General features: G+C 36.2%; 1 protein-coding gene and 1 pseudogene across 1 annotated transcript in view; one reads left to right on the forward strand and one right to left on the reverse strand.

The window, feature by feature from the left end:
• Positions 1-22,118, reverse strand: part of GRM3 (glutamate metabotropic receptor 3) — a 208,387-nt gene that overhangs the window by 53,525 nt on the left and 132,744 nt on the right. Inside the window, exon 3 of the mRNA XM_039878230.1 lies at positions 19,810-20,665. Within this exon, the coding sequence (XP_039734164.1) occupies positions 19,810-20,665 (856 nt within the window). The remainder of the gene's footprint in view (positions 1-19,809; positions 20,666-22,118) is intronic.
• On the forward strand, positions 16,105-16,223 carry LOC120615222 (uncharacterized; annotated as a pseudogene).

Below are 22,118 nucleotides of genomic sequence, written 5' to 3' on the forward strand. Positions count from 1 at the left end.
TATTGAAAGATAAAATAAAAGTATTATTTTGTGGTGATTTTGTGAATAAAAAGAAACATTCCAATGATGTGTTTATATGTGATGTGATGTGATGTGTGTTTGTGAGATACAAATGAGTGTCTTAGATATTTTTTTAAAGTTCCTTTTCAAGAAAGATTTTTTAAAAAATGATATATGACATAACCGAGGCCCAGAGAGCTTGGATGCCTTGCTCAAGGTCTCTAGGGTAGATAATGTCACAACTTGAGGCAGACCTCACATCTTCTGATTCTCTGTTCAGTATATTTCATTTATATTACGATACTTGGTTATATGCAAGTTACTTCAATTAGAGTTACCTTCTATAAAAAAGTCATTAAGCTAAGATTGGCTTCAGGAAAGATGACATTTCCAAACTTATAGTGGGAATATTTAGTGAATACATTATGTGAGGTGGTTTCCAATGTGGAGGAATCAAGCAAGATTGCCTTGCCATTCTTGATGAAGTAGAACTGGAATATGAAATTCCCAATGACACAGAATATATCTACATTGTTTTTCTTCATAACAAGAGCAGTAACGATTCATGAATTTCTAGGAGAACACCATTTTTCATTTCACGTTATACCTATGTTATTCTTGAAAACAAAATTTGTGTCTGCTAGGTTCCTAATTGTTAATAATAACCACAATCAAATAATGAGTTTCAATATTCTCTTTCTTAAAAATTATTGAGCAGTAATTTCCAGTATCTTGATCCTTTGACAAGAGATGAGACTGAGTAAACCATCAGAAGCCAGAATCTATGCAGTTTTCCTAGAATAAAAGATCCAAGGTCATCACAAACCAAAGAGCCAGAATTCCCCTTTGCAGGTACTGAGGAACTGGCTCCAGTTTGGGGATCTTTAAGGTGTCTTACTATTAAACTTATGCAAATGTTCACCTAATTTTTAGATGATTTATTCTTCAAGTCCCTTTTGAGACACCTTCCTTGAGCTACTCCTGCCCAACTTTCTTAGTTCCCAGTTGGAATCTGCATTACCTTCAACTATGTTAAATAAGCACAGTTTGTTTGCAAATGGAATAAAAATTAAATGAGATACCATATATTTACAAGTATATTTTTAAAAAGTAAAGTACCAAACAGGAGAATTTACTGCCCCGATACTTCTGTTATAGCCCTTAATGCATCTACCATATGTTGCATGATATATGCTTGCCTTTCCCAGAAGATTCGTGGTCATTGGAGGGTCATGATCCCATCTTTTTCTTTGTCCCCTTTCCAGTGTCTAACATAAGAAAGATTCTTCAATAATCGTTGCAGAAATATCTTAATACTTTGAACAATGAAGTCTGTAATGTTTTATGTTGGCCCTATCATAAAAATAAATTATTATGGGGACAGAAGCAGGACACCTTACGATCACTATTATGCACAGGAAGTGCAAGAGGCCAGAACAACTTGAGGATTGTCTGAAACCACACAATTAGATTAAGGTTTTGTGCTGTATGGAAGAGAGGTTTACAGAGAGAACAATATTCTATTATCACCACAACATACAGGGCTAAGCAAATATCACTCAGTGATTCTTTTCTTTTTGTAGATATGATCAACGATTGTATGGTACAAAGTCTGGATGGAGAGTGCACAAATTCTATAGAAACACATTGTTATTTACTAAGTACATTTGTCCAGTCTTGAGTCTGGAGTATAAAAATTACAACTTAATCTGGAGAGTAAATCCATGTGTGCTTAGCTGGTAATGCACAATAGAGGGAATTGATTCTGGTTCTAATTGAGTACCTTGGAAAATTAAACAAAAGCCTTACTCTTTAGAAATTAAAATGTCTTGCACTCCTCTGTATTTATGAAAGATACATATTAGGATGTCAACACTGACAGGCCTCTTTAGATTTCTTTATTAGCTTTTTGAATGTGTAACCATAATTTTAAAATGTGCCCTATTCTAAATCTTTGATATTGTTCCTATCACTTCTCTCTCAGAGCCTCCTAATAGCTTCTAATCAAACTCAGAGTAAAAGCCAAAATTCTTACAAGATCCTCCAAGATATGGACCTTAGCACCCCTCTGATAACCTCTTCTCTCCCTTCTGTGCTAACTTCATCCAGCCACACTGCTTCCTTTGGAATACATCAAGCAGGCTTCTCACCTCAGACCTTGTTATTCCCTTCCTGGGAATGCTCTCCTCATATTTCCCCACGGCACTCCTTCACTTCATTCAGGTCTCTGCTCACATGTCAAATTGTCACTGAAGTTTCCCCTGATCACCTCATATAAAACAGTAACACCCCATCCACACACACACCGGACTCCCTTGTCCACTTGCCTTGCTTTATTTTTCTCCATGGCATGTATCCCCATGTGACATACTTTGTATTTACCGGCTTATTTATGGAACATCAGCTCTGTGAGGATAGGGCCTTTGTTAGGTTACACTGCTTATTCCTAGGGTCTAAAGCTGGGATCGATGTAGAGAAGGTCAGAAATAAATATTGAATGACTACATGAAATTCACCTGGTTCTTTCAAGTTCACTTCTAATCCCATATCCTTCATGAAGTCTTTCTAGTGTGAGTGGAATATGGATTACCACCCTCTTTAACTACAACTAGAAATTTTTATTCTTCCAGAAACAGGAATACCTTCATCATTTGAAAGGTAAGAACAAAAAAACCATATGTGCTAGTCCTATTTGGCACTCAGCATATATGTAGTGTTTCTAAAATATTAACAGAGGAACCCAAGAGTGACTTGCCCCAAGCCACAGAGCCACACAGCAGTAGATCTAGAGTAAAAATGAACTTTGATTCATTGAAATATGATTCATTGTCTCTTGCTTTGACGAGAGCCAATATTCTTTTAAGACTTGCTAACAACAAACGTAACCAGACTGGTTCTGCCTCCGGTCACATTTTTCTGCTTTATTAGACAAGAATCATGATACTGCCTATTACCTTGGAAATTGAGGGGACATATCACTGTACAATAATCAAAAAACATGAATTCTAATCTAGGAGTTATTTTTCTTTGACTTTGGACGAGTGACTTCACTTCTTCCATCCTCCATTTCCTCACCTATAATAACATCTACTTAACCTAGTTCACAGGGTTGTAGCAAGGATCTAATTATAGTGTGCTTAAAACTGTTTCAAAAATGATTAGGTGTTCAGTGACATACATCTTCACAAGTATTAGTAGGATTTTAGGATTCTGAATTTTTGGCAATGCCTTCATTTTTAGCTTCTTGACTGAGTAAGCTCTTGTGATGGGCAATCAAACAAGAGGAACGAGAAAATCAACACTTTGCTGCACTGTGGCTTGAGATATGGTAAAAATGGATGAGCCTGTAAACTCAGAGAATTGTATTAACTAATTCACTTTCTAGTCTAGTAGTTTGGATGACTAAATTTATATTGTTGATGTCAGCAAAAAGGAGTGGAAGGCTGGAATATCAACCCCTTGTTTTCTTACTTCTGTTGTCAAATTAATAGATCGCACTTCACTTCTAAAAGTATCTGTCAGAGTCCTAAATATTGCTATAACATTTTAAATACAATTATGATATAATGTTCCAGAGAAAAATAAAACAAAGTATACTTTCCTTTTTCTTTTTCACACTGCTTAGCTACTGGATTAATTCAGCAGCAAAAGACTCTTCTAAGACACAAGATAGAAAAAGAACAATAAATTTCTGCACTGAAAAGGGAGGAATTAAATGGAAAAGAGAATTTTCACAGGTTAAATTAAGAGGCAAAAGCAGTAAAGGAAACTGTCTCTGGAAGCTGGCACTTTTGTTTTCCTTTTAGAAACATTTTATTTATATATTTTTTTCTGTTTAAAGTATTTCTAGAAATGACACAGAGTTCTTAACAAATAAAAATTAAGGGGATATAAAGAACTGCATTATCCAAAGTCTTGCTTTTTGATGATTGAGAAATAATAACTTTTGTTTTCTACTTTTATCAAAATTGAGATAATCGAGTTTAAGGTTTAATAGACTATAAGCATTTTAGGGACAGAGAAGATTTTTTTAAGTACCCCAAGAAGGTGGTATAGTGCTAACATGTGATTATTGGTGACTGGATAGCCTATAAACAAAACTTTATGACAGAAAATTCTTAAGAAGTTCTAATTTAGGAAAGTATCAATGATATTTTAAAATTTTTTTAGAAAGAAAATTTGATTTGATTTGTGATGTGTGCTATAAAACAAATTACCACCACCACCACCCAACAACATGTACACAATGAGAAAAACTCAAATACACCAAAGCAACAATCTCACAAAACTATTATCGTCTTAGATGAAAATTCTGGAAGAGTTTCAGACCTAGTATTTTTTCCCTTTCTTTTATCAATTTATTTTAAATTAGTATGGAGATTTATAATTAGAATGAGTAAATGGGGTGACAAAGAAGAAAAATGCGGTTTTAACAGGCTACGAGTGACCTTTTCTTTTTCTTTCTTTTCCAATTTACTATTGATTCTCGAAATAACAGTATAATATTGTGAATATTGATCTAGTGCAATTTGATGATCTCAGAAGGAGTCAAGTATTTAATTAGAGGCCTTTGTTATGAACCATTCTTTACTGAAGATACCATTATAGCAATTAATGAAAGAGTTAAAATTTTTTTTGGATAATAAACCTTTGGGGGCAACTATTTATTACTGTACCGATATATAGTAAGCTGAGCCAAATGTTAATAGGACTACATCCTTTTTCTAGGAACAAACTTATTTTTTTCACCTAAGAAAGCAGTAGTGGAAAATAACATGTAATTAGGAAACAGATAGTCTTTGTTGACTTTGGAAGCTACTTAGCTTTACAGATTTGAGAAGGCCATTTGACTCCTTTGAACCTCATTTAAATCTATAAAATAGGGGTACTAGTATCTATGTACCTGACAGAATTTTTATGAGAATTAATCAATGAAATACATAAAGTGGCTATTGTCAGTCAGGCAGCAATCAATAAATGCTAGTTTCTTTTTCTTTTTTTATCTCCTTTTCAGATTAGAACTTTATCAGTTTTAGCTGATTTCAGGGTAAAGATAATAGGTTAGTGATTATAAACAATATGATTTTGTGAAAATTTATACATTTTTATAAAGGGGGCTAAAAATGTACATTTCAGATTTAATCTAAAATTCAGATGAGTACTTTACCATTTCAATATAATTTTAATTTTTAAAAGAGCTCTGAATTTTAATAGTTAAACAAAAATGAAACGTGAAAAGTTATGAACATGCCTGTGTAGAATTATCTCTTCATCTGAAAAATATTTTCTCCCTCCCTACTTCTAACAAAATCTTGGTTATATCCAGTATTAGACCTTTTAGAAAGTCTTTTCTGACTCCCTGCTCACTGTCAATCTCTTCTTCATACATACATACTATGCTACTTACCCCTCTCTTAAGATGCCAAAGATGAACTGCTGTATAGTATAAAACTTATATTCTTTTATTGCCCTTACTAGTTGTGAGTTGCTTGAGGGCAGAAATAACTTATTTACTCATTTTTTCATCCTTTGTAGTACTTGATACTAATTTACACCAAAGACTAAAGAGTCTCTGAAAAGTTTCACAATTGTATCATGAGGTGTTGTCTTCTTTATATATATATATATATATATATATATATATATATATATATATATATATGTCACCATTATCCACAAATCTCCTCCATATTTAATTTTTTTTTCCTTTAGCAGCACTAGGTTTACAACAATCAGCACTAATTTATAACTAGTTTTATAAAGCTAGGTTTATAACAGATGAAATTCCCAATTCCTTCTTTGCTTTACCATAAGGAACAAAATTATGTAAGAAGTTTGCTGTGGTAAAATATGAGACCTGTAGCTAGCCAACTGACCTACTTCAAGGATAGAATATGTAATCTTGTCTCAAAAAAGAATCTAAGGAATCTGAACTATTGGCTGTCAAACTATTCTCTTGGAATTGGGTTCCACACGTGATAAATTCATTCTATAAATAAAATAGAAATAACTATCTTTTTCGAATTAGCTGACTAAGTTATACATTAAATTGCCTTAATTTTAAGTTTTTCTAGTATATTTAAAAAAAAAAACCATTGTTAATTTACTGCTCATCTGCTGGGAAGAATGAATGAAAGGATAAGTAGCAGGTTAATCCTAAGGGCCAGTAGGAGACAAATACTTATATAGGCATCATGCAATACTCATCAGGATTCTGGGTTGTAAAAATGAAACTGGAGAACAGTCTTTAAAGAAGGAGACATAGGAGTCTACTTAATTGCCCTTCTGCTATGGACACACTGAATCAACAGCTACACATGGAGCAATTCCCTCTGAAGGAAATCCAGAAAGCAGCTGAGTGAACAAGAAAATGCCCACATCAAAATGGGTAGGAAAGGCTGAGTGAGACACACTCTCACCATAACCCCACTCTCAGCACAACACCATACAATCAAGAGGGAAGACCCGACTCCCAACTTCTCCCAGAATAGTAAAGGGTTTACACCCAACATCTAGTGTCTCAACCTTTAAGACTTCCCACCTGAAGGAAGGCCCAGAAAACACCTAGCTCCGAAAGCCTACAGGGCTGTGTCCACAAGACCCACAAGACTATAGCAAACAAAGAAGCAATTATTAATGGATGAGAATGCTCATCCATTACCTAGGGCTCAGTACAGAGGGAGCAGGTAAAAATGCTCACCACCCAGTTTCTCCCTGGAAGGGACCTAACTAGATACAATAAATAAGTAAAGTTAGAAATGAAAGAAGAGATATTATGACTGATACCACACAACAACAAAGGATCATAAGAAACTACTATGAACAATTACATTCCAAAAAATTGAACAAACCAGAAGAAATGGATAAATTCCTAGAAACATGACCCACCAAGACTGAATTATGAACAAACAGAAAATGTGAACAGACCAATGACTAGCAAGGAGATTGAATTGGTAATCAAAAACCTCCCAACAAACAAAGTCCATGACAAGGTAACTTCACTAGTGAATTCTATCAAACATTTTGAAAAGAATTAATACATTTTTTAAAAAAACACTTACAAAAAACAGAAGATGAGGGAACATCTCCAAACTCATTTTATGAGACTAGCATTTCTTTGATACCCAAACCAGATAACAGCACAATAAGAAAAAAAAAATTCAGGCTAATATTCCTTATGAACATAGAAGCAAAAATCCTCAACAAAATTTTAGCATACTGAATTCAACAATACATTAAAAGGATCATACACCATGATTGAGTGGGACTTATTATACGGGTGCGAGGATGGTTCAACATTTGTAAGTCAATCAATGTAATATACGGTGTTAACAAAATAAAGAATAAAAATCATACATCTCAATGGATGCAGAGAAAGTGTTTGACAAAATTCGATATCTTTTCATAATAAAAACTCTCAACAAACTGGGTATAGAGGGAACATGCCTTTATATATAATAAAGGGCATATATGGCAAGCCCATAGCTAACATTACCTTCAATGGTTAAAAAACTAAAAGTTTTTCTTCTAACATAAGGAATAAGATGAGGATTCCCCTACTTGCCACTTTTATTCAACATAGTACTAGAAATCCTAGCCAGAGTAATCAGGCAAGAGCAAGAAATAAAAGCCATCTAAGTTGGAAAGAAAGACGTAAAACTGTTTCTATTTGCAGATGACATTATATTAAACACAGAAAACTTCACCAAAAACTTCACCAAAGACTTCACCAAAAAAACTGTTCAAACTAAAAATTTCACTAAAAAAACTGTTAGAACTAAACAAATTTAATAAAGTTATAGAGGATACAAATCAATATACAAAAATCAGTTGTGTTTCTATATATACTAACAAAGATCTTTTAGAAAGAGAAATTAAGAAAACAATTCTATTTACCATAGCATCAAAAGGAATAAAATACTTAGGAATAAGTTTAACCAAAGAGGTGAAAGAGCTGTACACTGAAAACTATAAGACATTTATGAAAGAAATCAAAGATGACACAAATAAATAGATAGATATCCCATGCTCATGGGTTGAAAGAATTAATATTGTTAAATTATCCATACTACTCAAAGTGATCTACAGAGTCAATTCAATCTCTAAACAAATTCCCATGTCGAGAGAGGAAAAAATGGCATAGATGATAGAGGTTCTGTTTATCCCTCTGGAGACCAAATCAAAGTTGTGACAGAAACAAGGAGCAGAAGCAAGGAAAAATCACCTGGGATCTAGATGAACAAGCCATACAACTAAGGAGAAATCCAAGAGAACATCCTGAATGGCAGAAGGTAGGATGGGGCGAGGATGCGGGGCTGCCTGGTCCTGAGCAGCAGAGTGAGATGGAGGATTTGGCAGTGGCAGAAGCAGATGCCTCTTAAAGGGGCCGCATAGGTGAGTGGATTTTTGTGGTGACGGACCTGCTGGCTCTGAGCACCAGTGCCGATTCAGCTGTGTGCAGGGGGCCCCAGGGACTTACAGGGAGACAGCGTCGGAGTGGGGGCCCAGGTGAGACTCGCTTGACACAGAAGTGCTGGCGATATCCATTGCTCCCTCTTGAGTCCTCCCACCTACCAGTGAGCCTGATACAGCGCCGCCACAGCTATGACATAATCAAACTGGATAACAGAGGTCCGCCCAGGAATTCCCTGAAACCCTGCCTCCCCCAACTTGCAGCCCACCCAAGCCACATTCAGGTGTATCCTCAGCGTGTCAGGTGCTCCTTGCTGAGACTCACACTGGTGGAGGTAGCTGGCTTTGGTTTCTGGTGTGGCCTTTTAAGGTAACTGTAAGCACAGCATCTGTGGATTGCTTGCTGAATCTTAACAGGTGGCCCCAGAGGGGCAGAGGCTTGGGCTAGATTTGGCCTGCAGCTGAACCCCTCTCAGGGCTGTGCCACTGGACACCTACTTCACAGATCCACACTGATAAGACCAGGAGACTTAGGAGCTTTGCTTAGTACATAGAAACAGACATGGGAAGGCAGCCAAAATGGGAAGACAAAGAAGCAGAAACCAGAACACAGAACAGAACATAGATCCAGATATAATGGAGTCAAGTAATCTAACAGATGCAAAGTTCAAAATACTAATTATAAAGATGCTCAATGAACTTTTGGGAAGTGAAGAGAACTCCAACAAAGAGATAAAAACGGAAATGGAAATTATAAAAGGAAACTAGTCTGAAATGGAGAACATATCTGAGATGAGAAGGATATTAATGGAATAAACAAAGGAATAAACGAGTGAATAAAGAAGAGGATCACATGCCCTATCTAGAGGACAGGAAACCCAATCAGGACACTCAATCAGAATGGCATGAAAAAAGATGCCAAGACTATAAAAATAATTTAAGGAGGATATGGGACACTATTAAAGCTCCAAATATTCATCTGACTGGCATAACTGAAGAAAATCAAGATGTTGAACAGCTGTTTGAAGAAATAATGTTGGAAAACTTCCCTAACTTGGTGAAGGAAATGGACATAAAACCCCAGGAAGCTCAGAGAATTCCAAAAATCAGAGATCCAAAGAGGCCCATACCAAGACACATCATAATTAAAATGCCAAAGTTTAAATACAAAGAAAGAAATTAAAAACAGCAAGAGAAAAACAAATAATTACATATGAGGGAACACCTGTATGACTGGCAGCTGATTTCTTAGAAGAAACTATGCAGGACAGAAAGGCTTGGCAAAAAATATTTGACAGGATGAAGACTCAGGATCTACAACCAAGAATACTATATCCAGCAAAGCTATCATTTAGAGTTGAAGGACAGATAAAGAGCTTCCCAGACAAAAATAAACTAAAGGAATTTATCACCACCAAGCAAGAATTACAGGAAATGTTGGAGGGACTTCTTTAAGAAGAAAAAACATGTATCAAAAACAGGAATAAAGAATGATAACAAATACATTCCTATCAATAAGTACCTTAAATGGAAAAGAATTAAATGCTCCAACCAAAATATAGGGGGGCTGAAAGGATAAGAAAACAAGACCCCTACATATAAAAAGTAAGGGAATGGAAAAAGATATTGCTTTGATGGACCTAGAAGATATTTAAGTCAGATGGAGACAGATAAACACTATATGATTTCACTTATATGCAGAATCTAAGGACTAAAAAGAACAAACTAATCAAAACAGACTCACAAATATAGTGGAAAATTTGGTGGTGGATAGAGGGGAGAGGGTTTTGGGGGGCTGGGAGAATGGGGTGAAGGGTTAAAGAAGTACAAATTAGTAGCTGACGTATGGTCACAGGGATGGGGAGCACGGCATAGGGATTGCAATTAGCGATAATACATTGGCTAGGTGGAGGGTCTAGGGAAGGAGGGAACAATTGGGAGGATCGTTTTACTAACTATATAGATGTCTAACCAATGTACTATATACTTAAAACTAATTAAAATTAAAAAAATAATAATGTCAAGCAGTAAAAAAAATATATTCCCATGCCATTATTCACAGAAATAGAAAAGGGTATCCTAAAATTTGTATGGAACCACAAAAGACCTCAAATAGCCAAAGCAAACTTGAGAAAGAAAAGGAAAGCTGGAAGCAGAATACTTTCTGATTTCAAATTATGTTACAAAAGTTTAGTAATCAAAAAAGTATGGTACTAGCACAAACAAAAACAGACACACAGATGAATGGAACAGAAAACAGAGCCCAGAAATAAACCCATGCATACATGGTCAATTCATTTATGACAAAGGAGCCAGGAATACACAGTGAGGAAAAGGATAGTGTCTTCAACAAATGGAGTTGGGAAAACTGGGCAGCCACATGCAAAAAGATGAAACTGGACCTTTATCTTATACCATACATAAAAATAAACTCAAAATGTATTAAACACCTGAATGTAAGACTGGATACAGTAAAACTCCTAGAATAAAAACAGGGGGTAAGCTCCTTGACATCAGTCTTGGCAATGATTTTTTTGGCTTGACACCAAAAGGAAATGAAACAAAAGCAAAAATAAACAAGAGAGACTATATCGAACTAAAATGTTTCTGCACAGCAAAGAAAACCATCAACAAAATGAAAAAGCAACCTACAAAATGGGAGATAATATTTGCAAGCTCTCTATTTGATAAGGGGTTAATATAAAAAATATAAAAAATACTTATACAACTCAACAGCAAAAAAACCCAAACAATCCAATTAAAAAATGAGCAGAGTAACTGCCTAGACACTTTTCCAAAGAAGATATTCAAATGGCCAACAGGTACATGAAAAGGTGCTCAACATCACCAATCATCAGGGAAATGCAAATCTAAATAACAATGAGATATCACCTCACACCTTTTAGAATGGCTAGGATCAAAAAAAAGAGATAACAAGTGTTAGTATGTGGAAAAAAGCATGTGCACAGTGTTGGTTGGAATGTAAACTGGTGCAACAAGTATGGAAAAATAGTATGATGGTTCCTTCAAAAATTAAAAATAGAGCTACCATATCGTCCAGCAACCCCACTTCTGGGTACATATCCAAAGGAAAGTAAAACAGGAATTCGAAAAGATATCTGCATTCCCATGTTCACTGCAGCATTATCCACAATAGCCAAGTTATAGAAACATCCTAAGTGTCTGTCAACAGATGAATGGATAAAGAAGATGTAGTATTATAGACACAATGAAATATTATTCAGCCATGAGAAAGAAGGAAATCCTATCTTTTGTGATAATATAGGTGGACCTCAGAGACATTATGCTAAATAAAGTCAGAGAAAGATGAATACTGTATGATATCATTTATATGTGGAATCTAAAAAAGCCAAACTCATAGCAACAGGGAGTAGAATGGTGGTTACCAGGGGCTGAGGGAGGGGGAAACAGGGAGATGTTGGACACGGTGTACAAACTTCCAGTTCCGAGATGAATAAGTCCTGAAGGTCTAACATACAGCATGATGATTATAGGCAACAATACTGTATTATATACTTGAAAGTTGCTAAGAGAGTAGTTCTTAAATGTTCTCATCACAAAAAAAGGTACTTAAGTGACAGGATGTGGGTGTTAGTGAATGCCATGGTGTTATCACTTTGTAATATATAAATGTATCAAATCAGCACATTGTACACCTTAAACCTACATAATATTATAGTGGGTTATATATCAATAAAGCTGAAAGAAACAGTTAAAAAATAGAGAAAAATATTAACAGCCAGTCTTAGAACATCAAATCTTACTTGGTTCAGTGGCTAAGTTTGCGTATGAACATAATTTTGTATTTGAGATATTATTTTGTGAATCAAATATATGGTCAACTCTGTGCCAGTAAAATTGTTTACAGTTTTTTGATGGAATTAAATCTTTGATTATTTTAAAATGTTATTTAGTACTGTAACTTCTGGGGACTCTGCCACCTTATCAAATCCTAATTTGTCTTAGACAGTAAAATGAGTACTTTCACTATCATAATTTTAGAACAAATCAGACACAAATGGAGTGTGTACATTACCCCAGGTACAATGCTAGGGGTTTAGATAAATGTGTGAAGGATGACTATATAATTTTTTCTGGTGGTGTCACATACAGTGACTAAAGATACTGTGGACATTTGTTAAATGTAAGAGGGAGGTGAGACTAGTGACCAGTCATTGCATTCTTTAGCCATTCTCCTCAATGACTACTTCCCAGGGTATAGCATCAGCATTCTTAATCTCTGCTTCATTAGATGAAAATCTAATCTTTTAAAATTCTTTAGAGAAAAGTCTTCTATTTCAATACATGATTGCCATTCTGGTCCGGAATTTTTTTCTGAATCCATTGAAAATACTTCCTTTCTAGTGTCCTGTTGAGGATGAGTAGTAGCACAAAGGCATGTGGAAGTGAAAAAAACATGTGTCTCCAGTGCAACAGAGATTAGAAACCTTTAGAAGACTTAGGTTATTGTGGGATAATACTGGGTGTGCTAAAGGTCAGGATTGTAGGCTAAACTTAATTTTAAACTATATATTAGTTGTAGTTTTAAAAAATGCTCAGAATATTTTCTTCAACCTCTAGACAACTATGTAAGTGATGTTTCTGTAAATATACCACAGTGTCCAAAAAGTCTGGAAATATCTAGGAAATAGTATATTTATCATATTTTTTTTCTGATAAGCAAGGTGGTCGAATCCATTTCTTTCATTCTTCATTGGGGGTGATTATTTTTTTCTGCTTGTTAGGGTAGCTCTTCAAATGAATTGAGATAAATTAAGGGTTATGAAATAATAATGAGTCATAATAATAACTGTAGGATAATAATAACAAGAAGCAGCAGCAGCAGCAGCAGCAGCAGCAGCAGCAGCAGCAGCAGCAGCAGCAGCAGGAAGCTCAGGCCAAAGTGGAAAATTACGTTTTCTGGAGACTCCTGTTCTCTATCGTGTGACCTTAAAATAAGAATAATTTCTCAAGCTTTTAAGGCACTAAAGCACAGATGCATAGTGCATAAACAAATAAGTAACCACATTAGTGGTGTCCTTTGGGGGTTTAAATCTTATTCTTGTGACCCAGGAAGCTGACCAGAGAGAAAAGGGAAGAAAGAAGTACAGGATATTTATCTTTACGTGTTGGAAATGCTTTTGATCAGCAGAGCTGGAACAAGTTTCTGTGCTTTTGTGGGAACTACAAATGTTCCAGGGGAGGAAGAAAGATCAAGAGCAGTTTGCTCTTTCAGGGACTTCAAAGCCCATTCATCTGAAGATCTGGCCATTACCATTTTGGCTTCCTTGCTGTGCCTTGGATGGCCCTTAACTTTTCAAGAGGAGAGCCTTGCTGGGTTGGGGCCAGCTCAAACATATTCCTTGGAGTGCAGTGTCCCAGAAAATCTGCCCTTCCTGGCCTGTGCTCTGTGATTACAGTGCCATACCAGGAGTGATCCTTGTACCTACTGGATGAGTTAGATGCAGAGATGAGTAGGGCAGGAAGGCTGAATTACCCATTTGCTGCCTCTGCTCCCTTCCAGGTGTGAAAAATTATAAACATAAGAACAAGGCTGGACCATCTCTACCAGGCTCTAGGTCTTCTCTGATCTCAGTAGTCTTTCTTTTTGCTGGTACCAAGAGATGAGTGTGCAAAAGAAAAAAGAAAACAACCAACAAAACAAACAAAAAACTGTCAGAGCTGTGTGTTCCATTATCCAATCCCATTATGACCACCAGTCCAGCAGTAACAGGAAGTTGTCCTTTTTACTTGAAAGTCAAGCCCACAGAGTAAGATTCGTTCAGTGAGCTTAGATATTTTTCTAGGCATAAGATATACAAAAAATTTTCTAATCCAAAACAAAAACTAAAACCAAAATAGGATGTAAGACCCTAATATTGCAGCTTCCAATAATCCTGCTTCTATATGTTGAGGTTATTCTCATGCCTAGAGGCTGATATAAGGTTTACAAAGTAGGGACTGCATCTGTCTTGTTTATTATTGGGTCCCCAGGTCCTCGCTTAAAGTCTAAAAATAACTGTGAAATGAATGATTAAATCAGGACCCTGATGGTTTGTTCTGTCACTTATTATGTGATCTTGAGTGAATTTTCTCTTGTTAAGTTCTCAATTTCTCCATTCTCAAATGTTTTAGTCCATCTCTGCAAACCACACAGAGGAATGTTATTCCCAAGATAAGGCCTACTCTACATTGGATGTGTCTTGGAACACTTCTGGCAGTACGTCCAGTAAGTATAAACTCTTTCTTTTGTATTGGGTGTACTCTGGCTACCACATCACTCTGACAGTTGAGTATGCTTTTATGTGCTTCAGTAAGTAAAGATATTATTATCTGACATCCTGAATTTCCACTTCTAACTAGTGAAGAGTAAGGGCAAGTTCATTTTTGAGGAAGGCCTTTTGTAACTGTGATATTATTCTATTCCACTTTCTGAAACTGATCTCAGAATAAAAAGTGAGAGATTATATTGTTTTGTGAACACACAAAATGAGAGTGATATTGCATTTCTTTAAATGTTTAATAGCCCTTTCTGTTTCCTCTGCTTTTAACTGTTGAGCAGTTTAAGCTTTCCTTTTATATGATGAGCACATGGAATTTTATTCAAAGCAATTTTGAAAAGTCACATGACGCCAAACATAATTCTTATTTAAGTATTTATTTGAGAATTCTAGATGACATGGCTGTTTTAGACAGAAAAATGGTAAAAAATGCTTCAAAACTTAAAAAAAATATATATCCTAAGATTTAGATTCGGAGGCTTGACTTTAAAATTATGGATATTTTATGAACCACCTTAGCTCCAAATAATCGAAAAAGAAGATCCCAGGGCCTTAAAGGGATCATAAATAAAAAGGAGCACAAAAAGAAACATATTTTGAACTTATTGATCAATCATCTTTCATTCCTTTAATAAATGTCCCATTAATATCTAGTGTGAAACTGTGTTAGGTATTTGAGATCAAAGTCCTCAACTTCCCAGGATCCTTGTATATATATAAAAGCAGCATTGGCTCCAGTGACCTGGATTTCAGCTTGGCTTCTGCCATCAGCCAGATGATGACCTTAGACAAATCACTTTTCAGTTTTAAGGCTTCATCTATAAAACAGTGATGAATAAGAGATCCAGCACTAATGCTATTTGGTTATAAATTTATCTCAAATACAATGATAGAACATAACTAAAGGACGGTTTTTAGATAAAAAAAAAAAGGAAGCCATTCCAGAAGTCATACACTTTTCTTTCTTGAAATTAATTTGTTAATGAACAAAACAAATACATTAAAATTTCACAAAAATAATCATAAATCTATGTATTGTTTTTCTCATCCTTTCAGTAAACACTTATATAATGCCCACTCTGTACCAGACACTACGTTAGGTATTTGAGATCAGAGATGAAATGTATGTTCTCTGCCTTGAAAAAACTCATGATCTAGTAATGGAGATAGAGAAGGAAATACAAGTTTGGTTGTTAAGTGTATCCATAATCAACAAATATTTACTGAGCGCCTATTATGCTTGGACTACATCAGTGAACAAAACTGATAATGATCTGTTTTCATGGAGTTTATATTTTAAGTGTGAGGATCAAAGAATAAACATGAAAATAATAAATGATGTGGTATGAGAGAAGGTAAAAAAAATCACAGTGTAAGAAAGTAGACCAGGGTCTATGGCCATGCCACCCTGAATACATCTGATCTTGTCTGATCTTGGAAGCTAAGCAGGGTCAGGCCTGGTTACTACTTAGATGGGAGACCACCTAGGAATACCAGGTGCTGTAGTTGTAAAAAAAAAATAAAAAGTAGACCAGGTTAAATAAAAATGGGGGCATCTGTGGTGGGAGTTGGAACAGTACATTGCAATTTTAAGGATTGCCAGGTGGGCCTCGTTGAGAAGCTAATATTTAAGTAAAGGCTTGAAGGAAGTAAAGCAATTAATTAACCACCGGGGACTTTTGGGGACAGGACATTACAAGCAGAGAGAACTGGCAGTGAAAAATCCTTAACTTTGGAAATAAGGGTGGATGGAGTGAAATGAGAAAAAGAGAGAGTAAAAGGTGATGATGAGATAGCAACAAGGGATAGGGAGGAGGCAGATCAGGTAGGGCCTTGTAGGACATTGTATTTTAATGTACAAATTTAGCTAATTTAGCATCCTGGTATCTTCCCATAGTAATTCATTTTCTGTCCAATTCTCACTGCTAATCATATTTACCTCGTGGCTGGTCTAAATTCCCTCTCTTTTCTGTAGACTAAATCTATTTTTTACCCTTTACTCTCTTCAGAAATGGAGAGCAACTGGTAATGTCAGACAAATTGAGAAAGCTAAAATGCCACTTTATGGTCAGGTCTGCATAGCCAAACCAAATTATAGAACCAAATTATAGAACCAAATTATAGAAGATAATATTGAACAAGGCAGACGAAAAGAAAATACTTTTGTTTTTTTACCCAAATAATGGCCTTATTTACCTTTTTTTTTGTCATTTAAGACTCAAATAGTCAAGAAAGTGAATATAATATTTTGGTTACATAAAACATCCTCACATCATACGGGTACCAGAAGGAAAAGAGGGAGAGCAAGGACTTGAAAATCCATTTGAAGAAATAATGACAGAAAACTTCCCTAACCTGATGAAGGAAATACAACCCCAGGAAGTATTCAGAGAGTTCCAAACAAGATGAACCCGAAGAGGCCCACACCAAGACACATCATAATTAAAATGCCAAAGGTTAAATACAAAGAGAGAATTTTAAAAGCAGCAAAAGAAAAACAATTAGTTACCTACAAGGGAGCTCCCATAAGACTCTCAGTCTATTTCTCAACAGAAGCTCTGCAGGCCAGAGGGCTTGGCACAAAATATTCGAAGTAATGAAAACCCAGGATCTACCGCCAAGATTACTTTGCCCATAATACTATTATTTAGAATCAAAGGACAGATAAAGAGCTTCCCAAATAGAAAAAGATAAAGGGGTTCATTACCACCAAACCAGCATTACAGGAAATGTTGGAGAGACTTCTTTAAGAAGAAGAAAAAGATATGTATCAAAGATATAAATAAAGAATGACAATAACTATATATCTATCAACAAGTACTTCAAATGAAAAAGAGCTAAATGCTCCTATCAAAAGTCACAGGGAGGCTGAATGAATAAGAAAACAAGACCCTTTTACAGGCTGTCTACAAGAGACTCCAGATTAAAAGACACACACAGATGGAAAGTAAAGGGATGGAAAAAGTTATTTCATGATGGGCCTAGAGGGTATTGTGCCGAGTGGAGTAAGATTTCACATATACGTGGATTCACATATACGTGGATTGCCATATGATTTCACATATACGTGGATTCTAAACAAAATAAACAAATGAAAAAATCAGAAACAAACTCGTAGATACAGAGAACATTTTGAGAGTTACCAGATGGGAAGGGAGTTGTGGGGAATGGTGAAAAAGGGGGAAGGGATTAAGGAGGACAAATTGGTAGTTACAAAATAGTCATGGAGATATAATGTACAGCATAAGGAATATAGTGAATAATATTGTAATAACTATAAAAAAAGAAAAAAACAAATAAAACAAAAACAAAAACAAACAAAAACACCTTTCAAGGGCTCCCTGAAATCCAAGAGTTCCCTTTCTATAAACCATTGATGAATAGATATATTTGCATGCTAGGGAATAAGGAATGAACTAGAATCACAAAGTAAATTAATATATGTGGTGAATAAAAATAAGTGATTACCCTAAGGTAGTCTGAAAGGAGAGAAGGATGCTTATCTTATTCATCTTTAAGAATTAAGTGCATTATAGATACAATTTATAGATACCTAAGAGTTCATTTGTATTTAGGGTAAAGAAATATATATATTTTTTTATTGAATCTATGGTCCATTCTTATTTACTGAGGATATCAATGGGAACTGATCTGTGATTTTGAGATAAATGCTGATTTGCTATTATTTTTACGTTTTGCTTACTTCTATATGGAGTACACCTGTGGGAATACAGGGCACAGAAAAAGTTTAATCTTTACCACTTATTCTAATGTTAAGAGAATGTATCTATCAGATGGATAGGAGGGAATGACACTGATTTCTACTACATTTGGCTTCCTCAGGGTGGAATGAAGAAAAGATATGCAAAAATGCAGGCTGGTCATTTTTGTTCTTATTTTCATGGCTGGTTTAGGGATTAGAATTCTAAAATAGGAAACAATGGTCATGGGCCCTCTCTCAGTATTACCAATGCTTTTTCAGGTCATTTGACTTCTGAATGATGATCTTTAAGGGAGAACTGAGAACTACCACTTGCTCCAATGATAGTATGATCTGAGCCAACAAGCCTTCATGTCTTGAATGATAAATTAATTGAAACATACCAAGCAGACTAGAGTGATGCTGTAGTGCTGTGAGAGGTTATAACAATTTAGGTAAATGAAAGCATTTTATCATTACAATATTTTTGACATTTTGTGCCCACTAATACTACTTACTATTTAATGATTTGGAATTAAGCTAAAGTCTCTAGAACCAGTGTATTAATGCAATGATATCACTTGTACCTTACCGGAGCATGCAAACCTAAAGATTTTATGCTTCTCATATGTTAGTAATACATTAAAATGCAATGTTATATTTAGAAATATTAAAACAACATTTAGAAGTAAATAGAGAGGCAGCAAAAGCCACTTTGAAGACACTTTTACATTTTCACTAGTGTATCTCAATGACTTCTATCAGTCTTCCATTTGCTTATACTCAGACTCCCAGAAAAAGTTTCATTTCATAATGCAATTTAAGAAAGTCTGCAACTCTCAATGCTGACATGGAAATGTTTCTATATGGCAAAAGAAATAAACTCAGATGCCCAGAAGTCACCATGGTCTGAGTAGCTTTCCATTTCTACCCCTAATTAGACGTTGGGAAAAGAGTGACTTTTTTTCTTTCACTCACTGTGAAAGTTATGAGATTCTTTGCTCAAATCACCCACAAAGAAAGCTTGGAAGTTCACGTTCCTTACAGAGTTGCCAGGTCTGTGAAAGAAGATTAAATGCCCTTATCATGAGTGTCATATCATACAGCTAACAAGACAGGGAGCAAATGTTGCATAGCCCACATCTGGCAGCTACCATGATCAGCACAGCCTATGGAGCCTTTCAACTTCATGTAGTATGCCAGCCAAGATATTCACTCAAAAATAAGTAAGAACATCAAAGAGCCATCATATGGCATCTTAGAATATTTGTTTAACAGTTTGAACCCCTTTTTTGAGTCTCCAAAATAATGATTTCTGGGTCGAGGCAGAAGGTATCTGATTTCTCTTTGATATCACCTGTTTGTACCTTAGAAGATTAAAGGCTCACTGCTTACCTGTGAAGTTGATTTTCAGCAAGTAATCCTTGTACAACTTCTTCCCGTCCAGGATCTTCATAGCATCACAAAGCTTGGTGGTGTTGGGACAGAGAGTCCGCTGCATTTTGTGCAGGGCATGGGCCATGGCATACACCGCGTTCACCACAAACATGATCTTGGATTCTTGCTCGTAGTTGCTGCTGTCAATGGCCAGGTGCTTGTCGCAGGCGCGCCGGTGGTTCCGCTTGTTCTGGAGGCTGCACTGGAACTTCTGTTCCCAAAAGTCTCGGAACCAGGGGTTGCGGTGGTTGTTGTAGGGGTTGAGGCTCTGGAAGTAGCGGTCGAACTGGCGGACTGGCTGCGAGGCTAGCTCCAGTGTGATGGCACCATAGGCCACGTGCTCGCTGCCCTTGATGATGCTCTCCTGTGCGCCCCAACCATCGCTGGCCACCCAGGTGAAGGAGGCGTTGGCGCGGCTGGCTGCGGCAATGAGCTCGCGCGAGTCGTCACCACGCATAAAGAGGACTACGACGCGCGCGTTGGGCTTCTGCAGCAGCTCTCGGATCACACTGTCGTAGGACTTGCGGATGTTGGAGCGACCCACCTTCTCCGCGGTGGCGATGCAGATGTTGCGCACACGGGCTTCCTGCTCGAAGGCCTCGATCCCTGTCTCCCCGTAGTCGCCCTCAGAGGCCACAGTGGACACATAGGTCCAGTTGAAGAAACGCAAGATCTCAGCCATGGCTTTGGCTTGGTAGAAGTCAGGGGGCACGGTCCTGGCAAAATAATCATAGCGTGACTTGTCGCTGAGTTTGGCGCTGGTGGACGCGTAGCTTATCTGAGGGATCTGGAAGAGCCGAAGTAGGTTTGCCACCTAGGGGAGGGTGAAAGGGAAAAACCCAGAAGTAAATAATCGGACATGAAAAATGAATAATACCAGCCTTTTACCCAGCTTTCTTTTCACTTCTAGATTGCTAAACTTTTCTTGATGCTTTGTCAGACACATCCCTGGGTACTGTATTTTGAATATTAGGCAGCAGGTTTCAAGTAGGTAGTTTATGCTTTGGGAAAGGACATAGTAGAGAAATAAGAAGGGCAACCTTCTCTCTCCTAGACTTTATGCTAGACCCCGGACTAGGATCAATCCTGTTCAGGTGTCCTCAGTGTGGTGATCTGAAGTGTGTAGGGTCCTTCTTATAACTCAAACGATGAACTACAGTGAATTGGCCAAATTCAGTTTTTAGACAACTTGGCTGCAGTTGTATAGAAGAGCCTGGATGTTGTCTAATTCTCACTTCCCCCTCTTTTGCTAAAAACGTCAGTCTCTGAAAGAGTTTAATTTGGGAGCCATATGCCACATGGACAGTCCAAATTAGACATTTATTATCTGGGGTAAATAAAAAAAAAATCAATTTTATTTGGTCCACCCAAGATTTTAGGCATATATTTTTCTAAACTTCAGAAAAGCTAGAACAATGTTTTCTTTTCCTTTAAAAAAAATTTCTACTTGGGCTATGTGAAAAGAAAGCATACAAATGCTATTCTTATGGTATTTTAGATTAAACAGCAAATGAGAAAGTATTGAGGACTTTGCCAAGAAAGAACAATCTATTTCAAAGTATTTAAAACTTATTCCGAATAAAGAATTTAAATTTCTTATAATTCACATATCAATCATATTTCACTATTTTTCTTTATTAAAGATTAAAAAAGGAAAGTGACACTAGCTTATCAAGGAATTTTTTATGCATAGAATATTTACATAAATGTATGTTTTAAATATCTACACTGATTATATGTATATCTAATTTTTCCTGGCTATCCCACATGTTCTGAACTTGTCTATCTGTGTACTGACTTTAGTTGAGTTACATAATATGCTAAGTGGACTTTAATCAGAAACAACATTCAATACTCTGATATACTCTGAGTACCTTGAAATTTTCCTTCTGGAAATTGTGCTTTCAGGTTTATGTTTGACGTGTAGGAAGCACAGCTTGAAATAGGCAGCTGTTAGCAAAGAGCACAAGTAACATAAAAGAACTGACATCTGAGCCCTGATTAATCATCATTTCAACTGGCAAAGGAAACCAACAGCCAAGTTCATACACAGCCACACAGCATGTTCTTAGAGATCTGGCCTGCTATAAAACCAACACTTGATATAGCCTGGAGCTATCAGAAATATTTTCTATATTTTTATCAAGTCCTGGTACTTCTCACTCAACTACAAATAGAACAGCTAGAAAATCTGGCACTTAGCATGCAATATAATGCAAATTTAGGACCCAAATCTTTCTTGCATTTTACATTTGATAAAGAATTTT

This window comes from Pteropus medius, unplaced genomic scaffold (assembly GCF_902729225.1).
Source record: "Pteropus medius unplaced genomic scaffold, Ma_sr-lr_union100, whole genome shotgun sequence".
NCBI lineage: Eukaryota > Metazoa > Chordata > Mammalia > Chiroptera > Pteropodidae > Pteropus > Pteropus medius.